Below are 25110 nucleotides of genomic sequence, written 5' to 3' on the forward strand. Positions count from 1 at the left end.
AAAATTGCTTGTTTAGGCATTACAATTCACTCAGCTCATGAGTTAAAATAGTTTTGTTTTATCGTACTCTTCAATTTTATGGGTATTTATGTTTCCACATAATTTAGCGGTATATGTTGCAACTCAGTAATATTGCTTAGCAGTTTTAGTTGAATTCAAAGTAGAAATCACTTTCTTTCTTTGTGACAACTCTAATGAATTGGTCGGCTCTTGTCAAATTTTGCGAAGGCAGAAAGGTCCCTTTGTGATTTTGAAAATGCATTTATTGACGTTTGCGGGGTTTGGGGTAGTGTTTCAAACACTCTCACCAAAAGATGGCTTTGAAATCAAGCTATCTGAAAATGCCGTAGAATTTACCTTTTTACTCTATGGTGCCGTTATTCTGCAATAGACTTGGAGATTTGTTCAGTTTCTGTAGGAATCCTAAGCTGTGATATTGATAACGTATCTTACTGTCAAGACTACAAAAGTTAATTTTGCAAGACATCGGGATTTGGGACAAAATGCGTTAAACACCAACTGGTTTCACTCTATGCACGCTTGTTTTGCAAAGAAATTTAAATATAACGCTACACTTGCAAAATGGACTGTTTTATAAATTTTCCTTCACCCTGTCCTTGAAAGGTGTCCTGTGCTGGGAAGTGTCTCATGGTGTTCTCTTAAACAGCATTAACTTCTTGTCTGTGCTTCTCTACTAAAGTCTTTGTTTTGGAGTAAACGGGAAAAAAATGGCTTTCTTTGAAATGATTGGATACCGTTTCCCTTCTCAAACCTCCTTCTTTCTGCCTTCTAGTTCCTACAACAGCAGCCAGCACACCTGATGCCGTGGACAAATATCTTGAGACACCCGGAGATGAGAATGAACATGCCCATTTCCAGAAAGCCAAAGAGAGGCTGGAGGCCAAGCACCGCGAGAGAATGTCCCAGGTAATGTGACTTTTCCGTCCTGTAGTCTACAACAAAGGGGAAGTCTGGACTTGCCTCTGCCTCAGAGTCTCCCCAGGGACCGTATGGCTGCTGAATGCCTAGGAATGGGAGGGGTCTTTAATTTTATCCAGCTCTTTAAAGGCGTAAAGTCTTAGTTTTAAATGTTTGCTCGGAGGGTACCTGTTTGGGGTTTTTAGAATCTTCTTTGAGCATGCCACCTAGGAGAGATCCATTGACACTAAGGATAGCAGGATTTTGTAAGCACAAATTCGGTTACGTCTACAACATTCCCTCTGGTTTTATTACCCGGGTGTATGCGGACCCATAACTATGGTGTTGTCCATTAAACTCCCTTGGAATGATCTGTAGTAAAGATGAGTATTTTTTTATTGCCAAATTATTATAACTTTGAACCTAACATGTCTTACAAAGCGAATTCATAGAACCACAGGAACGTAAAAGCAAAGTGAACCATAACGATCATACCATCTTGTTTCATCAATGATAGATAATGCAGTGTGGTTCAAGAGTGTGACTTCGCACTCTAGAAGAACGCAATATAAGTAACGCGAGAGACAGGCATTTGGAACTGGAGCCTTTCTTGCTCCTGATATAGTGCTCTTTTCAGTACACTGTGCGGCAAACACTGGTTTTGTTTGTTTCTTTGTTTGTTCGGGTTTTTTTTTTTTTTTTTGGCAGATTATGAAACAAATTAAAAAATAATTTGTTCAAAAACTGATTTACATATAATAATATCAATTTATGATGCCTATACCAGGTGCTGGATGTTGTATATATTAGAGATAGATAATATTAATTTTAGCCCTTTCTCAGATTCTTCGTTCATTCATTCATTCATTCATTCATTCATTTATTCAACAAATATGTATCAGCACTTACTTGCCAATCACTGGCCAGCTTGCGTCCACAATTTAGAGTGTGAAAAAAACATACGAAGAGTCAGATTTAAGGAACCGTAAGTGAGTAAATGAGGAAAGCTCTCAGGTTAAAGTCAACCATTCCCTTATTTGGTGTTAACATTCTGTGGTAAATATAGGAAGGTATTACTAATTCTTGTACTGTTTAGCAGAAATACTTGTAAGTTTTCATAATAGACATTAAATAGGATTCATGAGTCTGCTGTATGTTTTCTAAGACCACAGTAAGTCTTTAGTAACAGCATTAATCATGGTGTTTTGACATGTGGGGCCTTACTAACTGTAGGGAGACCTCCCCCTCCAAGAGTTAGCCAGTTCTAGAGGTAGCAAATGACTAGCCTTTGGGCACACCTTCCATCGTCAAACCAACCACTTCAAAGCCCATATCCCCCAACTACCTTCTTCAGACTCTTACACTCTGACCCACTATCTACCTCCTCACCCCAAGTCTAGGTACCAGACATCTAGGGAGAGCCCTGTACCCCAGAACCTACCAAAACTGTTCAAACTAGCCGAATCTAAGCCTGCTTACCCTGATTCACCCATTCCTTCTCAAGGAACCCAGACTCCTGGCTACATTTTCCCTCATGCCCTCTACCTCCTGACCCACCCTGGTGCTTCCCCGCCCTCCTCCCCTCAATGACATGCCATGTCGCCTCCTCTTGGGAAGTGTGTGTGAGTAACAGTCTTTTTTCAATGGCATTTTTCTCCTGATCTGTTGACCTCACCATACTTGAATATTTAAAAAAAACAAAAACAAAAACCTATATTTTTTATTTTATTTTATTTTTTATGAAATTTATTGTCAAATTGGTTTCCATACAACACCCAGTGCTCATCCCAACCAAAAAAAAAAAAAAAAAACCCTACATTTTAAAACAGAACTGCTAATGGATCTAGAAGACAGAACATAATTAGTTGGGGTTTTTTGTTTGTTTTGTTTTGTTTTGTTTTGTTTTTAAGAGGAATGACCATAATACTTGGATCCATTTTGGAATAATAACAAGTGGGGGGAGAGTTAAAATTCTTTAAATCTGGAATGTAACGTGCAATTGTAGTTGTTGGCCATGATGAAAACATAAAAGCAAGTTGAACTAGAAAGCTAGGTAGAATGGAATACTGAGGTTTCACCCGAAGGCAGTCCCTCTGAAAAACAGGACTTTTCATTAGGAAAAAACGCAGGCTGGTATATAATCACTGTTAAGAAAGTATAGGATGACTTGGAGTTGTATTTATTACCTCTGAAATAACACCTTTTAAGCTTAAATCCTGTCTCACTTTTTGCTTCTGAAGCTTTCAGAGCCTTCTTGCTGGTCTCAAAATCATTTCAGGCACAAAGAAGTCCAAAAAAGAATAATAACAAAAATAAACACTGAAAGCTTGGCTTGGCTTTTCCAGTACTGAGTGATTTATTAGTGATTTTTTTGATACATATGTCAGTTTCAGATACTCCAGATGTCTCCTAGAATAGTAACTTAATTTTATTTTAGCAAATCTATTTAACCCATGACTTAGTCCATATAAATCTTTACAGAGTTTCCTCATCTCTTAGTTATTAGTTATATCTGAGATATGAGATGTTATATAAGATATGAGATATATATGATGTTATATAAGATATAAGAGATGTTATGCTAGAGCAGAGAGTGCATTGGTCTGCTAATTCCAGTGGTCGTAGGAAAGCGAGATGCCTGAGATTAACATTTATCTTCATAATCTGTGGTCCTGAATTCTGGGGACTGTTTGACTTTGAACTTGCCTGCCTCTTAAATCTCTATCTATGTACTAGTTGTCATTTTTTCTACATAAAATAACTAAGTCTTTGAAGATCCATAAATCCAATGATAACTGATAACTTTTGTTCATGCAGTGGAAAATTGCTTCATAAGACTATATGGAGGAACCTGAGACTTCTAATTGATTTTTATTGTAATTTTTGTTAACTATTTGTTTTCTTATGAAAACAGACATTTTGGGGGGTTTGTGTTGGTTTTTTTTTTTTGGTATTTGGTTGCTGGGGCTCATGATAACTAAACATATAGATTGCTGTTGAATAGGGTCTAGCAAATCTAAGATTCTGAATAGTCTATGAATGCTTTTTATTCTATATATATATATATATATCATGTAATAATTATATATGTTACTTATTTAGTAGTTTTATGAAATTTTTCAAAATGAAAGTTGACATTTCTCTAAATTTATTATTTTTAAGATAAGCATCAACATCTTAGGAACAATCCTTTTCCTGTCACCAAATAAAAAGAAACTTAGCTCACCTATTGAATTTGCCTTTGTTTTATGTTATTATATAAATATTATATATTTTATATATATTTATGTATATTTATAAATATACATGTATAACATTTATATATTATTTATGTGGATATATAAACACATAATTTATATAAGTTATATATATATACATATATATATAATGTATATGTAATTTTTGTATTTTTTAATGGCACATTGGGCCATGGAAGATAAAAGCATGGTCTTTAGAGCTACAATGATCTTGGTATATATCCTTCCTTCTCCATTTTTTTTTCCTCCGTAACCTCGAGCAGGTAGCTTAACCTGGTCCATAAAATGGAGATCGCCATGACTCATCTCATGGACTGCTTAAGTCGTCAGTTAAGCAAGATAGACTTTATGAAGCTCTTAATACAAGGTCTGCCATGTAGCAAATGTACAGTAATGTTTGTCATTGGAGCACTGCAGTGGAAGCCGCTGTTCCAGGAGAGAGATTGAGCCTGTGGTGTGTGTTTATCTTGCATTAAATAGGCCTAGGGTGATGGTATGAGTGAATTGTTTTCTTTGGGAGGGTATAGGATATGGTTAAATTGCTCTGAAAGTCAAAATTCAATTTCATTTTGTAGTAGTATTTATTTTCAATGCATCAGCCAAATCAGTCTCTTTAATTATTCCATGTATTTCCCAAGCTTAAAGTTTACAGGCCAGGTTCGGAATGTACTAGGTGAGATGGCAGAAATGTAAAGGTAATACAGGAAATCAGTCTTCACATTCCAATAAGCCACTTGGCTTCTCTCTCAGACGAATTTTGAGATTCCTTGCCGTAAGAGTTCATGGTAGAGCACCGCCACCGTGAACATTCTCAAAGCAGGAAATTGAAATATTTTTTATTGCAAGCCGTATCTCATCCATAAAGCAGAGGTGGTCTTTGTAGCCCCCTCCCTACAGGTGCCCTTTATTAACTCTTAGAGACACCAAAGCATCTGGGACCACGTGTTCTTTTGTGTTCTGTTCGTATTCATAACAGTAGGACATTGGTTCCAATTTTGTTGTGACCTGTTTAGGTTATTTTTTACATGTTCTTCAAGTATAATAGAAAATTCACTCCATTCTGTTTTCTCCATAATTTCATAAAAACAACACAAGGAAGCTAGTCTTGTATCCTATATAACAAATTAATGCTAGTAGCTAATAAAATATCTAAATAAGGAGCGCCTGGGTGGCTCAGTGGGTTAGGCGGCCGACTTCGGCTCAGGTCATGATCTCGCAGTCCGTGAGCTCGAGCCCCGTGTCGGGCTCTGTGCTGACAGCTCAGAGCCTGGAGCCTGTTTCAGATTCTGTGTCTCCCTCTCTCTGACCCTCCCCTGTTCATGCTCTGTCTCTCCCTGTCTCAAAAAAATAAATAAGTAAATAAATAAATAATGTTAAAAAAAAAAAATAAAATATCTAAATAAAAACCTACATGGTGATTTGATATGGTATTATCTCATAAAAGTTCTCTGTCAATAGTTTTTTATTCTAAGTCTCTCTCTCTCTTTTTCTGATCTTGAAGGATGTCAGAAAAAAAATCAGTTCTTTAGGGATAAATACCTATAAATAACAGGCTTTGATAGTACAGATATTAGGTTCTTTTGTGCTTTGTATATCTACAAAGTATGTAAGTACATATCTGTCAACAGACCATTATTTTGCTTACTTGATCTTTCTATTCTTTATTCTACCTAGTTCCGGTATGAGTTGCACTTACAAAAGCTCTGCCTGACAGAGTATAGTACACTGGGAAAGGAAAGGCAGCCATAGGTGGTAAGAATCTAGTTTCATTCCATTTCAACAACATGCACGCAGCTGCAGACTTCTTGGCATTCAGGCCAATGAATGAACCTCTCTCAGCGTAACCCTGGGTGGACTTCGAGGATGAGAAGAACAAGTGTTCTTTTCCTACAGAGCAAATTAGCCTGGTTACTAAATTAGCAGTACTTGCTAAGAATACGTTTTGCTACATTCAGAACATTATAATGTGTACTCTCTTGGAATTTCTGGAGGTATATAGGGTCTTCTTTGCTGTTCATGATGGGGTTTGGCGAGCAAAGGCCCCCTTTACCCATCAGTGGGGCGGACCTGAGGCTTTCTGACAATAGAAGTCTTCTTTTTCTTCCTCCATTATGTACTTCTTTTGCGGAGTGTGTTCATGGCATGTATACACATTTGTTAAATATTCATGCCTTCCCCACTCCCCCACCCCCCACCCCATTTACTGTTTAAAAATACACAGTTGGAAATTTTGTAACTCGCTTTCACAAAAAACTAAAGTATTCAATTTAATGTTGGAAATCCTTGTTCAAGAAATATATATAGGGGCGTCTGGGTGGCTCAGCCGTTTAAGCATCTTAACTCTTAATCTCGGCTCGGGTCATGATTTCACAGTTCGAGAGATAGAGTCCCACGTCAGGCTCTGTGCTGACAGTGCAGAGCCTGCAAGAAAAAAAAAATACATATCTATATGCCCTTTATGGATCGTTGACATTTGTGCACATCAAACAAAATGACTTGCAGCCACTTCTCAGGAAAAGAAAAAAAGACTACCTTTGTTTCAAAGGGCCATGTTCCTTCGATGAACGTGAACATTGCTGTGTAATATACTGCTATGAGAAATGATACACTTCTTAGCGGGAGGTCAAACAGTTTGGAGATAGGACTGGAATGCGATAATTTTCTTAATGTTTACAGTGTCGAATACAGAAAGAATAGATCTTTGAGAAAAGAACCGATGGTTTTAAATTGAAATGTTTTCTCATCTTGTAGGTCATGCGAGAATGGGAAGAGGCAGAAAGGCAAGCAAAGAACTTGCCTAAAGCGGACAAGAAGGCAGTCATCCAGGTAAAACCCAGGCGGGTTCTCCACCGGGCAGCGTGGGCTAGCACCTCTAGAACCCCCAGGGTGATTGTTCACATTCCCACTAATTTGGACTATTGTTCATCATTGTCCAGGAATTCAGTTTCTTCAGCTCTTCCTTGTATTTGCTCTTAATTAGCTCAAGTTTTAATTCATTGCCATTCAGAGCTCAAGGTTTAATACATTCATCCCCTATTGTTCCTTGCATTCTGCTTTTGGTTGCCAAATTCTTCCTTTACCTCTTCCCCTGGCACAAATCACACACCATGATTAGACTTTTGCGGCAGGAACTCCTCTCACAGCTGCCTTAAGCAAATTGTAAGATCCTCGTGGTCACTTTCCTATTAAAATACGTTGAGGAAGAGCGGAGTTGGTTTGGTTGGTTTTTTTGTTTGTTTGCAATGTAATTTCGAGTTTTAAAAGTAACAGAAATTTAGCCTGTGCTACGGCTCGTCCAGTCAGTCTTCGGGGGCCATAGAGAAGAACGATTTACAGTGAGAAATCAGGATTGAGGATGGGGTGCAGGAAAGGGAGGCAACCCATAGAGCATGCCGAATTAGTCAAAATGTTGGAAGGACTGTAAATCTTGGAGTCAAATGGAGTAGGATACCCCCTTGGGAAGCCCCATGCTGCACGTCCAGTCCCGTGTTGACGTGTGCACGTGTTTGCAACGGCAGCATTTCCAGCAGAAAGTGGAGTCCCTGGAGCAGGAAGCAGCCAACGAGAGGCAGCAGCTGGTGGAGACGCACATGGCCCGAGTGGAAGCCATGCTCAATGACCGCCGTCGCCTGGCTCTGGAGAATTACATCACTGCCCTGCAGGCTGTGCCCCCTCGGGTAGGTCTGGCGAGGCCTCCTTTTACAACTCGCTTCGGGGCCCAACACAAACAGGAGGCGTGGGGGCACGGGGGGTGCTGAAGGCCACCGGAAGGAAATCTGGGAACTGTTACGAGCACCGTTATGTACAGGTTTGGCCTCGGTTCCCTTGTCTTGAAGGTTATGGGGTCACAGGGGAGCCGCCTGCACAGGGTCATCTCAGCGCAACAGAGCCGTCAGGCAGGCTTCCCAGGGACTCGACGCGCAAGACCTGACCCCAGTTAATGTGCCTGGGACAGTGACGTGTCAGGAAACGTGTCAGTGACAGCCGAAGTCAGGAAACCGCAAAAGCTGACAGGACTTTCTGTGTAACCATCTAATGACAAATAACCGAGGGTTAAGAAAAGTCGGGGCGTGGTCGGGCTGTAAGGATTTCTGTCGGGATTTTGAGGAACTAGAACTCAAGTTTCCTGCTGAGGGAAGCAGTCATATTCTCTGGTGGGAAACCCTCATCAGTCATGGTGTCCACAGAGAAGAGGCCTTGTTTGAGGTTTTCAGCAATAAATGCCCAGAAAGGCTTCCGGAGCAATGCAAGCGGATCTCCTCAGTGAGGCTTCATGGGAGAGTTTACTTTGGACATAAGGAACATTCTGAGCAGGAGTGTGTGTGTACTATGTCCGTTAGTTTATCCGTTACTGAGTGAGCGACATTAAAATCTCTGCTATTTTCTCATGTGATGCTATCAGCTTCTGCTTTTTGTATTTTTGAGGCTTTGTTTTTAGGCACAGAAACATCCAGAGCTCTTACGTCCTCCTTCACGCCACCCCCCCCATTATCATTATGACATGACCTCTTTATCCCTGGTACTATGTTTTGCTGTGAAGTTACTGTGTCTGATATTAAAGGTATTTCAGCTTTCTTCTCATCAATGTTATCATAGCATATCATTTTTCCATCCTCGTGCTTTTGTTTAACCTGTCTTTACAGTTGAAGTGCATTTCTTATAGGCAGCATACAGTTGAATCTTGCCTTTTAAAATTGCGAACACCGTGTAATGAAGTTACTGATACAGTTATGCCTAAATCTGTCGTCTTGCTGCATCTCCTATTTGTTTCATCTATTCTTTGTTCCCTTTCTCTTCTTTTTTCTGCCAACTTTTGGACTAATAAGATATTTTTTTATGGTTTTCTTATATGCCCGTTGTAGGGTTTCTAGAACTATAACTCTTTCTTTCGTTATTTTAGCGTTTGCCTCAGAGTTTTAGAAAATGTTGCTAACACTTCCCAATATTATACCAGCACAAGTGATACTATGCCACTTCATGTACATTACAAGAACCTCATCAAATTCTTCCATTTCCCCTTTCCCAATCTTTGGTCTGTTGTTGCCATACTTTTTCCATACTACATTATTGTTAGTTTTCTTTTAAACAATGAATTATCTTTTAAAGAGTTACATAATAAGAAAAATAGTTATCTAGATAGTTACCATTTCTGGTGCTCCTTAATCCTTGTATAGATCCATCTGGAATTATCTTCGTTCTAGTCAGAGGACTTTCTTGAAAGTTTCTTTTAATGCATGTAGATTGGTGAAGAATTCTTTTGCTTGGGTATATCTGGAAAGATCTCTATTTCACTTTTGTTTTTGAAAGACATTTTTGCTGGGTATAGAATTATAGGTAGAAGTTTTCTGCAGCTACTTTAATGATGATGTTCCATTGTCTTATTTGCATGGTTTCCAACAAGAATGCTAATACCCTTTTCTTTATCTCTGTAAATAATATATCTTTTTTTTTTTTAATCTGGCCACTCTGAGGATTTTCTCTTTATCACCAGTTTTGAGCAATTTGATTATGATGTGCCATGTGTATTTCAGTCAGCTATTTATCCCATATGGCTGTTTTTTGTCTCCTACATTGTAGCTTTCACATCTAGAAGTTTAGTCTGGCTTTTGTTTGTTATTTTCATATCTCTCATTTCTTCACCTAAGTTTTTAAACTTTTGGAATGCATTTATAGTTACTTTTAATATCTTTGGTTGCTACCTCTAATATCAGCTTTGGGTCAATTTTGATTGATTTTGTTGATTGTTTTCATTATATGTAGTATTTTCCTTCATCATTTCATACCTAGTAGTTTTTTATTGGCTGTCAGACATCGTGAACTTGACTTTGTTGAGTTCTGGGTACTTTTGTACACCTCTATTTTTTTTTTATATTTTTTTTAATGTTTATTCATTTTTGGAGAAAGAGACAGAGACAGAGTGCAAGCCGGGGAGTGGTAGAGAGAGGGGGAGACACAGGATCTGAAGCAGGCCCTGGGCTCTGAGCTGTCAAGCACAGAGCCCGACATGGTGCTCAAACTCACAAACCACGAGATCGTGACCTGAGATGAAGTCAGACACTTAACCGACTAAGCCACCCAGGTGCCCCTGTATACCTCTGTTCTTGAGCTTTGTTCTGTAATGTTAAAGTACTCAGACACAGTTTGATCCTTTTGGGTTTTGCTTTTAAGACTTGTTAGGTGGGTTCAGGGCAAGTTATCAGCTTATGGCTCATTCAGCAATACAGAGGTAAGATTCTTCTGAGTAATCTACTGTGAACACTGAGTTTTCCCATCTGGATGGTGGGAACAGGTGCTATCCCTGACCCTGTGTGAACACCAGGCGCTGTTGCCGCTAATCTTTTTTGGGTGTTTTTTTCCCCCATGGTCTCAGCTGGATTCTTTCACTTGTATGCTTTGATCATGAGTCAGCTACTTTTTGCATAGGGACATTATATGCAAATCTGGGTTCTCTGAGCAACTCAGTCCTCCCCAGCACTCCTGCAGTTCTAGAGCTCACCTCCTTCAAGTCCCCTTTCTCAGTGTTCACTGTCCTTCACCTGATGTCAGATGTCTTTTAGAAGCATAGTTCTGTATATTTTGTCCATATTTTGGTTGTTACAGGCGGTCGGGTAAATCTGGTTCTCATTAATCCATCTTGGCTGAAAGCAGCAGTTGGCATGTATGATGTGACTAAACCAAAAAGTCTCCCACTTACACTGATTCTCCTCATTTTGATTTTTCCTTTGATGCTAAAGTTACAGCCCAGAAAGCTCTGAGGAACCATAGAAGAGCTTCCAGTACTCTTGTATAGATAGTGAGATTGAATTGACCTTGTTCTACCAGTGACATCACTGAGATTGAGTGTCTGGTCCGGGGTGACACCACCACACTGGTTCATGGACAGGGTGGAGCTGTCACAGCCGACCACTGAAGTGCCTTCTTACTAGACCACACTTCCTCTCTGAACAAAAGGCTTTTGAAAAAGAATATCACATTAGCATTTTCATGTTCTATTCAGAAAAACAGTCTCTGTTCTAGCACTGTTCGGTAAAATCCTGTTTACATGCGTTTGGAGAAGTTCCTTGGTTACTCTCTTTTTCTAGAGTACTCGATTTTGGAGTCAGGGCCGTTAGGATCGTTTGCCAGAGCAGGGCTGGGTGTGGGTGTTGAGACCAGAATCTCAATCACTGACAGTTTACTGGAATGTTCCAGCTGAAAGTCTAGTCTCTGAAGTAGTAGGGTCTTTGCAGTGTGGTCATTGATGGAGCTAAAAATAAGATGGGGACTGAATGGAGTCCTGAACCAAAGCACATTTCAGAATTTTCAGTTCTGTCCCATCTGCCATCACAGGAAAGATGGTGATGAGAAGAGTATTTGCCAAAGCTTCCTGTATTACCAAAGGGGATACTTTCAGACTGGTCACAATCGTATTCATTCTGGGCCTGTTGATCTCTTCATGCAGAATTAAACATCATGTTAATTTGAAATAAAAATTAAAGACTGGATTAGGGGCTATTTTACTGTCAAAAAAATCAGATTGTTGTTGATTGATCCAAGAAGTCTATTGAATTCTTCCCTAGAAATGCATAAAACTCTCCCATGTAATAAAAACTGGGGCTGGATAGTCATGGGGCTGCAATCTTGCTATCACCTGCCATTTAAAAAAAAATTCTTTTTTAGGGGCGCCTGGGTGGCTCAGTAGGTTGGTGTCTGACTTCAGCTCAGGTCATGAGCTCATGGCTCATGAGTTTGAGCCCCACATCAGGCTCTGTGCTGACAGCTCAGAGCCTGGAGCCTGCTTCGGATTCTGTGTCTCCCTCTCTCTCTCTGTCCCTCCCCACCTTCTCTCTCTCTCTCTCTCTCTCTCTCTCTCTGTCTCTCTCTCTCTCTCTCCCCTCTGTCAGTAATAAATAAACACTAAAGAAAATTTTAATTAAAAATTAAATTTAAATTAAAATTTAAAATTTAAATTAAAAATAAAAATAAAAAATTTTTTAACATTTATTTATTTTTGAGAGACAGCATGAGTCAGGGAGGGGCAGAGAGAGAGGGAGACACATAATACAAAGCAAGCACCGGGCTCTGAGCTGTCAGCACAGATCCCAATGCAGGGCTGAAACCTACTAACTGTGAGAACATGACCTGAGCCAAAGTCAGACACTGAACAGACTGAGCCACCCAGGCACCCCCATCACCTGCCATGTTTAAGTTAATGAGCATCTTATTTAAATTTTATTTCACGTGTTTATTTGAACATATAGCTGGACCTGGCTCTGCACTTCGGAAAAATGCAAGAAAATTCTAAGTCCCCTTTTAAGGACTTTTCTGAATTCCTGTTAAAAGACAAATCAGGAGCATGCCGGTTACTGTCCAAGGAAGGTGGCATCTTATATTGGAGCCATAAATACATTTTTTGAGATCTCCCTCATGCTTAACACAGTGCCTGGAAAAGATGAAGTATTCAGTAAATGTTAGTTGAATAGAGGAAATGAATTAGTCAGTGTTTTTTCTGTGGATTCTATAGCTGATAGCACCTTCAAAATAATTATCCCCTTAACCCTGACCATACTGTGCCGGTCCCGGCCTTTGCCACATGGGAATCTGAAACAACGTGGATTGTTTTCAACTTTGAGGCTCATATTTAATCTGTATTTTTATCTATAATTTTGAACCCAAGCTTGGAAGTGTTATGTGATGATGTTTTGATGATGTTTTCATGCAGCTAGAATTCCTTGCCGTACTATGAATTTCATTTGTGAGTCCCCATGGCTGTGTGTGCTTTATGTTCTAAAATTTCCTTTTTAATTAATTATGTGCCTGCTGGCCAATACCGTAAATGGCTAATCTAAAAGTGCATTGGGATTATACTTAGAATTTTGCCATGTCCAAATACTTCCAACATCACAGGAGATAAAACAATTGTATTTCCTCAGGAATAGTTTGGTCTTTGCACTCAGGATAAACTCTTAATCTGTAGAGGGCGAGTGACTCTTCTAAGGACCAGCCCCTTTCATTTTAACTCTTTTCTTAAAGTTTCCTTGGAAAATCAAGGAGTTGCACCCTTTCTCTTTCCCCTAGAATTGTTAAATTCCTCTCCAGAGTTGCATCACACATGGTCAGCCTTCCGCCACTCTTCGATCACTACCAAACTTAAGTACAACTTAAAACTAAATTATCATTTGACCACCAGATCTCTCTACCTATGCTTCTCACTTCTTACTTTATCAGAGCTCATATTCAGTCACCTTACGGCCTCATGAATGATGAGCTGAATGTGATCTGAGCCTTCCTTTTTGTAACTGTCAGGATTCACAGACGGAGAGAAGACGAAGCTCTTGCCTTACTGTCCATCATTCTCTTCAATATGCAGACCAGTTAGCCTTTAGCAGGCTCCCGTACAGTTAAACTAAAGGCTAGGCTAGATCAGAATTTCTGTTTAAAATAAACATGGTAAGCTGAGGTCTGAAAAAACTTAGGAGTTCCTAATTAGTAAGAATGGAAATGTGTTAAACATGGGAGCCAAATAACAAAAGCTTTCTTTATAATTCAGAGATTCTCGGTGTCTTTACAGATATTTATTCCAAATCTTCCATTAGACAGCGTTCTAATTATCATCTTGACCACAGAGGACTTTGAAGCATTTTCTACATGGAAGTGAGAATGAGGAAATGTTTTCCTGTAGATCTTGTCTTGTCTGTGTGCCCCTGGTGTTGTGTGTTTGTGGTGGTGGTGGTGGTGTTTTCCAGTGTCTCCCAATTGCAGTCATCTTCTGTGCGCTAAAATTAATTTCATGCTTATATCGGATGCCTCACATTCACATTCAGACTTCCAACATTCAGCTGAGGGGGAAGAAGTTCCTTTGGCACCAACACTCTTTCCTTTCTCATTTCTGATTAGTTCAGCCAAATGTTAAATTTCCTGAGATTCCGGAAAACTGCCTCATAGAATTCCTTGGTAGGACATTAATGTAACGACTTGTGAGATTTATCATCAAGGAACATGGTCTTGTCCCTAGGTGGAGATTTTGCTCAGTGCTGTTTAGTGAATTCTAACAGCAGGGAAATAAATATCCAATAAGAAGCAGCAAAATCATTGGAGAAAATCAAGGACAGAAATTCATGAGTGCGAAACAGAGGCGTTTAACTTGGCCATTTTAAAAAGTTTTCCTGTAACCTTGCAAACTGCCCTTCTCCCTACAACTCTTCATTTTCTGCTAATCGCTTCGGGTCCAAAAAGAGATATGAGCATTTACAGAATATATGCAGACAGCACGCATCCACATGCCAAGGTAAATCTGGTACATCTGCACCTCAATATAAGGGACAGGAAATAAGTTAAAAACCATTTGCCTAGTTCTTCATATGTGAAGGACCTGAGACAGAAGAGTCCCAAGGTGTTTGAGGCATTCTATCCTCAAGCTTTCAATATAATACAAACTTTGTAAAGCTGATATGAATGTACTTAAAAGTTAAAAGACTGCTAGGTTGAAAATCACCTTTGAGATATAGAAGTAATTATCTTAAACCTTACATATTTACTATTCATCCATTCATCATTCATTTATTTTTAGTTGCAATTTGTAAAATTGGTGGGCACAAGGAGGCTCGTTAACTTGAGAGCTTTTTTTTTTAATTTTTTTTTTAATTTTATTTATTTATCCTGAGAGAGAGATAATGCAAGTGGAGGAGGGAAGGAGGGAGGGAGGGAGGGAGGGAGAGAGAGAGAGAGAGAGAGAGAGAGAGAGAGAGAGAGAGAGAATCCCAAGCAGGCTCCACACTGCCAGCACAGAGCCCAAGGTGGGGCTCAGACTCACGAAAGCATGAGATCATGTCCTGAGCCGAAACCAAGAGTCAGATGCTTAACCGACTGAGCCACCCAGGCGCCCCTAACTTAAGAGCTTTTAAGGACAGACCCAGTAACAAACAGATGGAAAGGAAAACAGGAGAATTAGCATTCATTGGACAAAATCCTACAGACTCTGCTGACTGATTTGCACACTGTTTCCGTAAAACCTCTTAATATGACCCCCTTACCTTGCTTTGAATCTGTACCCATCTTGATAGACGGATCTAAAGACCAGCAGGCGATACGGAACCAGAGACACTAGTGCTTTCTGTTTTTAATTGAATTAAGTTAAACAGAAAATTACGAAATATGTAGTAAAGGCGTTAGCTTGAAAGCTGTCCTGTGCCCCCGAATCCACATTCATCCCCCGGATTCCCTCCACCGCAGAGCCCTGCTTCGGGACTGCCTTCAAAGTCGGAAGGGCTCTTCATCGGATACTGTCAAAACCTACAGCACTGGGATGTCCTGTTTCTTTCCGGGATAGGTTGCATGTACGCATTTATATGATGATATCTGTTTTCATTTCATCCTTGAAAATCAAAACCCATCACGAACACGTAAATGTTTTGTTTTTCAGACAAATGCATAATAGCACATTATTTAACGACGCAGGGGTTACTTACCTTTCTGGCCTCACAGACGTCTACCCTGTGGGGGCAGATAGTAGCCCGGGTCTTCCCCTTAGAAACATGCACGCACAAAAAAAAAAAAAGAAACATGCACGCACATGATGTTCATCCACTGATCAATTTAATTGCATTTGGGTTTTTATAAGCGTTGTTTTGGGTTTCCTCGCATTAATGTTGCCAGTAGGTCAAGGCGCTGTGGTTAGCTGGAGTATGAGGAGAGGGGGAAATTAAAAGAGATATGAAGGTACGTGTCTTTGAGCATGGTGCAGCCAGTTGGAGGATGTGGGAAGCAAAAATGCCAAAATGCAAGTATGGAGATGCAAAATGGAAACATACTATTTCACCTCTCTTCTAAAAAGTCAAGATTATGTCACAGTTGGCATTTGTGGGGTGATCAGACCACTTGGCAAATCTTTGCAAAGTTCTGTGGTATCCTTTCAAACGTGCTTCGTTATGGTTTCTTCCGTTAACTCCGTAGGCTTTGCCTTTGGGGTTGTATTAATAATCCAACTCGTCATGAAGAGCTTCAGCGTGTTTCACTGCTTGCCTAAATAAGAATTGAGTACCTGCAACTCCAGAGAATTTCTGGCCCTTCTTGGCTCTCAGCTTGGTTGATCTAAGCTCCGCATCCAGTGGATGCTACAGTTGATCCAAAAGCATTGATCCTGGGTTTGGATCAGGTGCTGAATTTCAGTTCTGTATGCTGCCTTCGCTGATTTATAGCTGTGGTCTGTGTGACTCTACTCTCAATATTCTGACACCAAATGTGAGGATTTTTTTTCCCCCTCACATTTGATAATTATGACACTCCCCATCATTAGCATAAGCCCTGCAGATTGAGGGCTCCGTCCTACCAGACTGCCCCCCCCCCCCCCGATTTCAGCCACCCATCCCAAGCCTCAGATTTTCAGTCACATTTTTTTCCTTCTGACTAACCAGCCATGCATCAGAGGTTCCCACGACCCCCTTCTTGGGTTTGATAATTTACTGGAACAACGCACAGAATTCAAATCAGTGCTTTACTTACTGTTAGCAACATATTCTAAGGGATATAACCCAGGAATAGCCTGATGGCAGTGACACATGGGGCAAGGCGTAGGGGAAGGGATGGGGCACTGGGATGTCCGCTCTGCCTGTGCTCTCCTGGCACCCCACTGTGTTCCCCGACCAGGAACCTGTCTGAACCCCACTGTGAGCATTTTTTTTGTGGAGGTTCCATTTGGTAGGCACAACGGATTAAATCCCCGGCCTTTGGTGACTGAACTCAATCTCCAGTCCCTCTCCCCTCTCAGGAGGGTGGAACTAAAAATTCCAAACCTCTAATCACTGGGTTTGAACCATCCTCCAAGAGTCACTGGGAGAGTATACCAAAGACAACACTTTATCGCTTCAGGGGTCCTAGAAGCTCCTGTGGCAGGAACCAGAGGCTCAGACTGAATATTCTGAAAAAAGATGCTCCTGTCACCCCTGTCACTCAGGAAATTACTAGAGTTTTAGGAGCTCTGTGTCAAAGACTAGGGAAAGAGACCAATAATAGATTTCCTTATGATGTCACTGTACCCAGAATAAATTATTTCTGACAACTAGATTAAAACCACTCTTATTTTCTAAATTTTATAGATGTCAACACCTGTCTTTAATTCCCAGGTTTGCCATCCATAAAACCTGTAACTTGGAACAGATGACTTAATGGAAAGGATTCTTCCTCCTTCATTTGCAAAATGGCGTTAATTGTTATCTTTTACAATTAGCCTTGTTCTAGCTTTCTTAGCCATATTAGAAAAACAAAAGGATTAATCAGAGGTTGGGCTGAGATTCTGAAGTAGGGAGATACCTTCCTCCCTGAGAAGAGAAAGGCTGTAAAAACACCAGAAAGGGAGGCTTTGTTGCCAAGTCCCTGTTAGGAAGTCCACTTCCCTGTGGAGGAGGGAAGGGGTAGAAGATGACTTTCTGTTCTCCTGTGGGCCACCGTCTTCTGTTAACAGCACAAGGCCAAGAGCCGTTACTGGATAGGCGGGGAGGGGAGGATATCTAGTGCCTCCCTGTTCTCCAACCTTGAGAAATACTGAATGGAGGCAGGCCCAAGAATCTGGTGCCATTTCCCCGGCCGCTTCCTCAAGACTTCCTTCAGTGTTCAACTTGGCATAGAATTGTCATTTGCCTTCGTAAACTCATTTTAAACTACAGAAATCGTGTATGTGCTCTTCTGAAGAAAGGAATGTGGATGAATTTCGCAGTGAACCTTAAAATTTTAGTTCAACTCCTAGCTTTAAAGACAAACACAGCTGTGATCCAAAGGTTCCCGTGGACACTTCCCTGTCTCTTTTATCCCCCAGATTTTTCTTGCAACAGTGAAGGTACTTGTGAAATGCTGAAATTCTGAGGGCCAAAGTATCGAAAGAAACTTAACTGAGACCATCTCAAGCAGAGAAAGGTTTAACTCTAAGGGTGTTTTTTTTAAAACCTGCACAGAAATTGTATACATTTTACACTTAGATGCTTAAGATTTCTTGAAATCCAAGATGAAAATAATGGCCTTAGCCTGTTTGTGAAAACAGGAGAGACTTGTGTTTTCTTGATAGGCAATTAAGTTTCCTGGTTACATGGTTAGAAACCAGTGGGATGCAATTTAATGCTCCAGGAGGCGGCTTTCTGAATAAGTCCCTAGCCACCTGGAAAGGTTCGGGTGCTCCTCATAAAGTGACCCATTTATTTCCTCCTCCCTGGTGAGATTACACCCAGTGCCTTTAAAGACTCTTGACCTATCATTCCCTCTCCTCGAGAAAATGGCTTAAGACACAAGTGTATTGTGATAAGATACCAGATTTCCAAATCAAGCATAAAGCATGGAGTAAAATGGGATCAGTTGGCCATGTTTTAATATGCCTCCCACATGAACTACACATCCAGACATGATTGCATGGAATCAGTTAGACATGTGTGATTGACCCCAAGTCCAGCAACACGAAATGTATGAAATTGCATAAAAACCCAGTGAAAAGGCAATACAGTTGAGAAGAGGGGAAATCTTTTTTTTTTAATGTTAAATTTTATAGAGGAGGCCCATGAACTTTCTTTCAAAATTATTTACATCAACCTGGCATCAAAACACACACCATAAGACGAGCTATGTCATCTTTTGAAATTAATGAGATGAATTCTTGTTGATATTAGTTTGAACGTCCCATGGAGTGCATGAAATATTTTCTGGGAAGTGTTCCTCGTTAAAACAACGTTCTAAAGGACTCCAGCATACTGGATAGATAGGTCAAGTGGGGTTGAAAAATCAGTATGTCTCATGAAAATCGGGAGTGCGTCTTAGTGGAGAGATGCTTATTATCAACTCAGATACCATGAAGGATAGATTTTGTTACTGGAACCACGCGTGAAATTACAATTAGGTCTAGGTTATTCAATAATTTAATTAACAAACATTTTTAGCAACCAAATTGTGCCAGGATCTGTGCCGGCAGCCAGAGTTATGCTCTTGTTCCAAGAAAAGAAAATGGTTAACGTTCCAAAAGACAAATCTTCTGTTTTAGGTTAAATCTAATCCATTTTAGTAATGCCCAGTCTCAATCCGTTAAGAAATTCTTTTTGAAATGATTTTTGAAAATGCATTGTGATAGTGAAGTGAATTTAGTGCAAACTGAAAAGTGTCACATCAGATGCAAATAGGCATTTTGTTTTTATGGGCTAAACACCCAGAAACAATAGTGACGCTAAAAATGGATTGGATGTAATTAGTCCCCCTAGGGCAGATCTTTTCCTTTTATTTTCTCTGCTCTTTGCTATAAATTTTAATAATAAGATCAGCCATCCTATGCCAATGTAATCAGATTGTAGTATTTATATGTACAATATGTAAATTGTGAAATAAGGGAAATTTGTCAGGAAAAAAAACGTGATTTACTAGTTACGGAAGATTTAAAGACTTGAGAATGATGGGAAGTAAATGCATAGAGGTTAAACACAGGTTCCTTACACTGTTTCCTGTGACTATGTTTGAACCACTGAATTCTTATGCTCGTATTTCTAATCATACGAACAATCTTGTCATAAATGTAACTATCGTGACAATAGTAGAATCATTTACTTTAAGAGAATACATTTCTGTAGAGATGTTTTTTTCTCTTATTTTTGTATATTACTGTGTTTTTAATTACAATTTTAAGAAACTTATCTTTGTCTTAGCATAATGAAATAAACCCCCAAGAGATTCCCTTTTATCCTGAAATGTATGGATGAAATGCATGGGTGGTACATCTCTAGAAATAACTAGTTTTAATCCTTGGTAATTCTGTAGTCTGGCTAAAAGTGGTAAAAGCAATTACTTCTTTGATTAAAATATGCAGTGAATCATATACCAAAGGCAACGCCCTTTTTGGCTTTTTTTTTTTTTTTAACTTAAAGCAAATGAAAGATATAAAAGCATAGAGAAATGTTAATGTTTTCCTTTGTTACCTAAGAATGATACTTGTTTCTCAGGTGCAGACATAACCACCATTTTATTTGGTGTGATATTATCTGCCTGTTCCAACATAAGAGCTAATCTGATTTTTTTTTTTTTTTTCATTTCTAAGCACGATTCTTAGAAATGTGTTTGCATGGATGCATCAACCGAGCAGAACCATGTAATTCATTTATTGAGGGGCATGGTAATGTCTTCCTGAATTATCTCATGTCCCGAGGCGTAGGCATTAGGAAGAAAAAGGCTTATGTTTATATTAGACACACACACACAATGTGTGTCTGAGCTCATATAAACAATGATGAGGTCATAGCTTACAATGGGCTCTTAGGGCTCATTATTCTTGCTGGAGCTTTGTTTCCTGGTAAAGTGAGGGCAAGCCATGCTGAGGCCTTGGGGAATCATGAGATCCTGGTGTGCTTCTGGTTCATTGTCAAGCTCTAGGGATTTGTTGGGGGAAGTTAGAAATATATTTCTGAAATGAAGAAATGTTGGTGTTAAATAAGATAAGCAATTTTAAACATGTGAACACAATGACCATTTAATTTTCCATCTTAATAGGCGATAAGTAAGGAAGGATGGATTGAGAACTAGAATCTGTGCGTGTCATAAAAGGCTAACTTTTAACTAATACCTTTAATCGTTTTCTAGTAATCCTAAACAAATTGACAAAGGACATTCCTGTCTTGCCATTTCACCTCCCTACATCTGACACAGTAGCTGAAAATGGAGTGCCAGAAAGCAGGAACAGCAGTTGAGAGACTGAATAAGCTAAATCTGGATGGTCTTCTGCGCAATGATAAGAGCGGGTGTGATCATGTCCCCAAAGAATATCATCTGAGCTTATAAGCACTAGAGATTTAGGCGAGGACTCCTAGAACAGACTCATTTCTAACCACTCAATTATTTCTCTCTGTATTCAACTATGCAAGTTGCTTTTGGAATTATTTTTAGCTTGACCCATGTTAGAGTTTCCTTGAAAGGCATGATCACATAGCAGATCGGGAGAACAGGGTTAAGAGCCAGAGCCAGACTCTCTGTTCTCACTATACCACGGACTAGCTCTGTAACTAGCTGTGTAACCAGCCATATAAACCTGTACCTTCTTTGTGCTGTTTTATCTATGATAAAACCCCAGCCATAGGGTTGATAGGAAGAGTTGGTGAGTTACTATGCATAAAGCACATGGTCTCACTCATTCATATAAATAGCCAATAAGTGTTGAGCTGTTACTGCTTAGAGGAAAGAAAAGGGGCTGGGCATTGGAGGCAAGGACTGAGTGGAAGAAATAGATGTGTACTGTGCACCTGCTGTGGACTAAGCATTACCCTCGACAGCTAACACAGAACGTGGTTAATACTCAGTGTACTCTGTATGAAAGATACTCTTATCTGAATTGCACAAAAGAAAAATTTGAGGCCTGGATAATATGGGGGACTCTCAAATTCATTTTAAAATTCATGTTAACAGTAATAATTTGCAAGTGGGAATGTGTGCTGTTTTGGGCGATAGTGGAAGAAAAAGGGGAGACCCAAGTGTTAGTTGTCAGAAGTTACCCCTCCATTGTCCAATTTGAGATTCGGCTTTAATGCAGTAATGACAAGGCCAGTGTGGCGCCTTTATATTCTGGTGCACACGCTCTTTGGTGACCGGCGTCTCAAGACAAAATGCCTTATAGAAACATTCATAGGTGACTGGCTGCAAAATAAATAAGAAGGAAAGAAGGTTATAAGAAAGCAATCCTTATGTTTAATTGAAGTATTTTTTCTTATATGAACTCTTTAAAAGAAAAAAAATTTCCATTTTCCTCAAAACAATGAAGCCTTTTTAAGAGAAAATAATGAAATAGAGCTAAGAAAGCACATGCAGTCAGTCAGCTTGCACACATCAGGGGCAGGGACATTGTGAATAGATGCAATTAGATGCTTTCTGTCTCCAGCCTTGGAGGGATCATCGTGATAGAAATAGAGGGAATTATTTATTTTTTTTATATTAAATATAATTTACTGTCAAATTGGTTTCCATACAACACCCAGTGCTCATCCCAACAGTTGCCCTCCTGAATGCCCATCACCCACTTTCCCCTCTCCCCCACCCCCCATCAACCCTCAGTTTGTTCTTAGTATTTAAGAGTCTCTTATGGTTTGCCTCCCTCCTAGAGGGAGTTTTTTAAAGGCCTTGGTGTTAAATAACAAGCAAGGGGATCAAGGGTTTGTAATATCCTGACTGCACAATCCTGCATATAAAGTATCCATTACATTCAATAATATCCTGCCGTTAAATGAATCGTCTTTTAAATATATACATACACACACACACACACACACACACACACACACACACACATACATACACACATACATATATATAATCAATGTAGCTGGTCAGTTGTTATCTCTTTTATTACTTTTCTTCTCTGGGGTTTAAAAGATCATTCTCTGATTTGTAGATTCAACTAGACTTCAGAGTACAAATGAGAATTATAATGATGCATTGCCAAAAGCTATGTTGCTAGCTGTGATGTCTGCCTTTTTTTGGAATTATGGAGAAATAAGTTTCTTGTAGGATGAAAGAAATAAGGCAGATGAGCACAGGCTTATTTTGTTTTTATTGTATTTGTTTCCTTTCTTAAGTGTAGGAAGGTGGCCTGCAGACAGCTAAAGCAAGCAAGTACAGGGTACCCTCTCTGCATCAGGCACTGGGTACTGTGTGATCCCTGATAAAGAAACACCAAATCTGGCCCTTAAAGATGTCACAGTTCAAGAAAGCAGTCAGAAACATAAGTAATTGGGGGCGCCCGGGTGGCTCAGTCAGTTAAGCATCTGGTTTTTGATCTTGGCTCAGGTCATGATCTCATGGTTTGTTGGATCCAGCCCCACGTCAGGCCCTGTGCTGAGAGCAGAGCGCGGAACCTTCTTGGGTTTCTCTCTCTCTTTTCCTCTCTCTCTCTGTCTCTCAAAATAAGTAAACTTTAAAAAGAAAATACAAGAGAAATAATTTAATAGACTGTGGTTAAGTGCAATAATGGAGATATATGTAGCATTTCATGGGGTATAAAAAAAGGATACCACTTCTCCCCGGGATATCGGGGAGGTGACGCCTAACTCAGCCAAAGGAGAAGAGCAGGAACATCCCATAAAATACTACAGCCTTCACCCTACTCCCAATATACCATCTCTGGAAATAAATTCTGTACGTTCCAGCTAGTTTTCAAGATGCCCATGACCTGGTTAGTAATAACTGGGTTTGCCCAAATGGCGCAAATTCTATTCCTGACATGAACTTTCATAGGGTTCGTTTGCTTGTTTGTTTGTTTGTTTGTTTGTTTTAACGAAGAAGAAATGTGTATCTTCGGAAATCACTTCACAAAATCACATAGTAGGATGCTTTAGTAGAATACACATAGCGATGGAATCATTGAAGGCAAAGGAGCCTTTGTCCTTTTTTTAATTAGGATGAATGTTTTCAAGTAACTCTAGAGTAAAAATGAAATATAACCAATCAGGAAAAAAAAAAAGCACCTAAGAAACTTAATTGTTGCTGAAAGAATTAGAATCTGATGGCATAGAAAGAATTTAATTACATTTCAAAGTAAAATAACTACAGTTTCATATTGGCCTTTCTCCTGGGAAACTAACGTGCCTGAAAGCTTGTGAGTGATTCCTTGGCCTACAAATTAGTAGTGGTTAAGTTGTCTATTATTTTTCTCATCTTGATTATTGTATTTTATATGCTACTGGTGATGGGGTTATTTGTGCAGTGTTACTATGGAGATAACCACTAAGACTACACATGTAGAAATGTAGTCTTACATATGCCCCTATATATTTGGTTGGGGAGAGGGGAGGGACCTAATGTAAATATTACAGCTCCAAAACCATCTCTTTGGGGCACCTGGCTGGCTCAGTTGGTTGAGCGTCCAACTCTTGATTTTGGCTCAGGTCATGATCCCAGGGTTGTGGATCGAGCCCCGCATCAGGCTCTGCGCTGAGCGTGTAGCCTGCTTAAGATTCTCTTTCTCTCTCCCTCTCCCCCTCTCCCCCCCTTGCACATACTGTCTCTCTCTCTCTCTTAAAAATAAAAATCATCTCTTTCTGTAGCAGTATACTGCCATTTAAAAAGAAAATGTTGATTAAGGACAGTCATCCTGTATGCCGAATGCTAAATGTTCTTGTCAAAATGAAAAATGGCCAATCAACTAAGTAATTACCCATTAAGAAAGTAGTGGGAAAATTGCAAAAAGATGACTCATAATCCTTTCACATGATGGGATGAGTTCGTGGGACCTCTGACCCAGAGCCCCTGGAAGAAGCAGTATTTTGCACAGACCTGAAAGGTGTGGGTTGTTTTTTTTTTTCCACAACAGCCTCGTCATGTGTTCAACATGCTAAAGAAGTATGTCCGCGCTGAACAGAAGGACAGGCAACACACCCTGAAGCATTTTGAACACGTACGCATGGTGGACCCAAAGAAAGCTGCTCAGATCCGGTCCCAGGTGAGCACTGAGTGTGGTCATCATGTGCAACCTTGATAGCACAGTGGCCTTGCAAGGTATTCCCTGAGTACTTGTGGGCGCTTGACCTCTGTAGCAAGAGTTCTTTAATACCTGGTAAATTCTACAGGCTTGTCTTACACCAACATGTGCTTTGACATTTTCTGATTTATGAAAATAATAAGGAATATAAAAATCCTGAGTGTCCATGCTGCCGATTCTTAAGGATCCATTTAAAACTCTGATGACTAAAGTGAAAAAAACCAAAGTTGTATTAACCGAAACCTCTAAAATTGGTTCAATTAGATTGTGACAGGCAATCATAAATTCCACTGCTACCACAGTGCTTGGATATAATGGGAGCCTAGGTGAAGCCCTTGTAATAATGTGTTTTATTCACATTCCCAATGGTTGACAGATGAAATCTACCTCTGGCAATCTGAAATTTTACATTTCCTGAAATAGAAGAATTTTAAACAGGTAGGTAGGTGGGTAGGTCGATCAATCGATCGATAGAAA

At 39.7% G+C, this 25110-nt stretch overlaps 1 protein-coding gene across 7 annotated transcripts in view; it reads left to right on the forward strand.

Annotated features, from left to right (window-relative positions):
- Positions 1 to 25110, forward strand: part of LOC102960478 (amyloid beta precursor protein) — a 269032-nt gene that overhangs the window by 184327 nt on the left and 59595 nt on the right. For all 7 annotated transcript variants that reach the window (XM_042956847.1, XM_042956848.1, XM_042956849.1 and 4 more), the window contains 4 exons: positions 794 to 927; positions 6927 to 7001; positions 7694 to 7852; positions 24466 to 24594. In XM_042956847.1, coding sequence (XP_042812781.1) covers positions 794 to 927; positions 6927 to 7001; positions 7694 to 7852; positions 24466 to 24594 — 497 coding nt within the window. The remainder of the gene's footprint in view (positions 1 to 793; positions 928 to 6926; positions 7002 to 7693; positions 7853 to 24465; positions 24595 to 25110) is intronic.

The sequence above is a fragment of the Panthera tigris genome, chromosome C2 (assembly GCF_018350195.1).
Source record: "Panthera tigris isolate Pti1 chromosome C2, P.tigris_Pti1_mat1.1, whole genome shotgun sequence".
In the NCBI taxonomy this organism is placed as follows: Eukaryota; Metazoa; Chordata; class Mammalia; order Carnivora; family Felidae; genus Panthera; species Panthera tigris.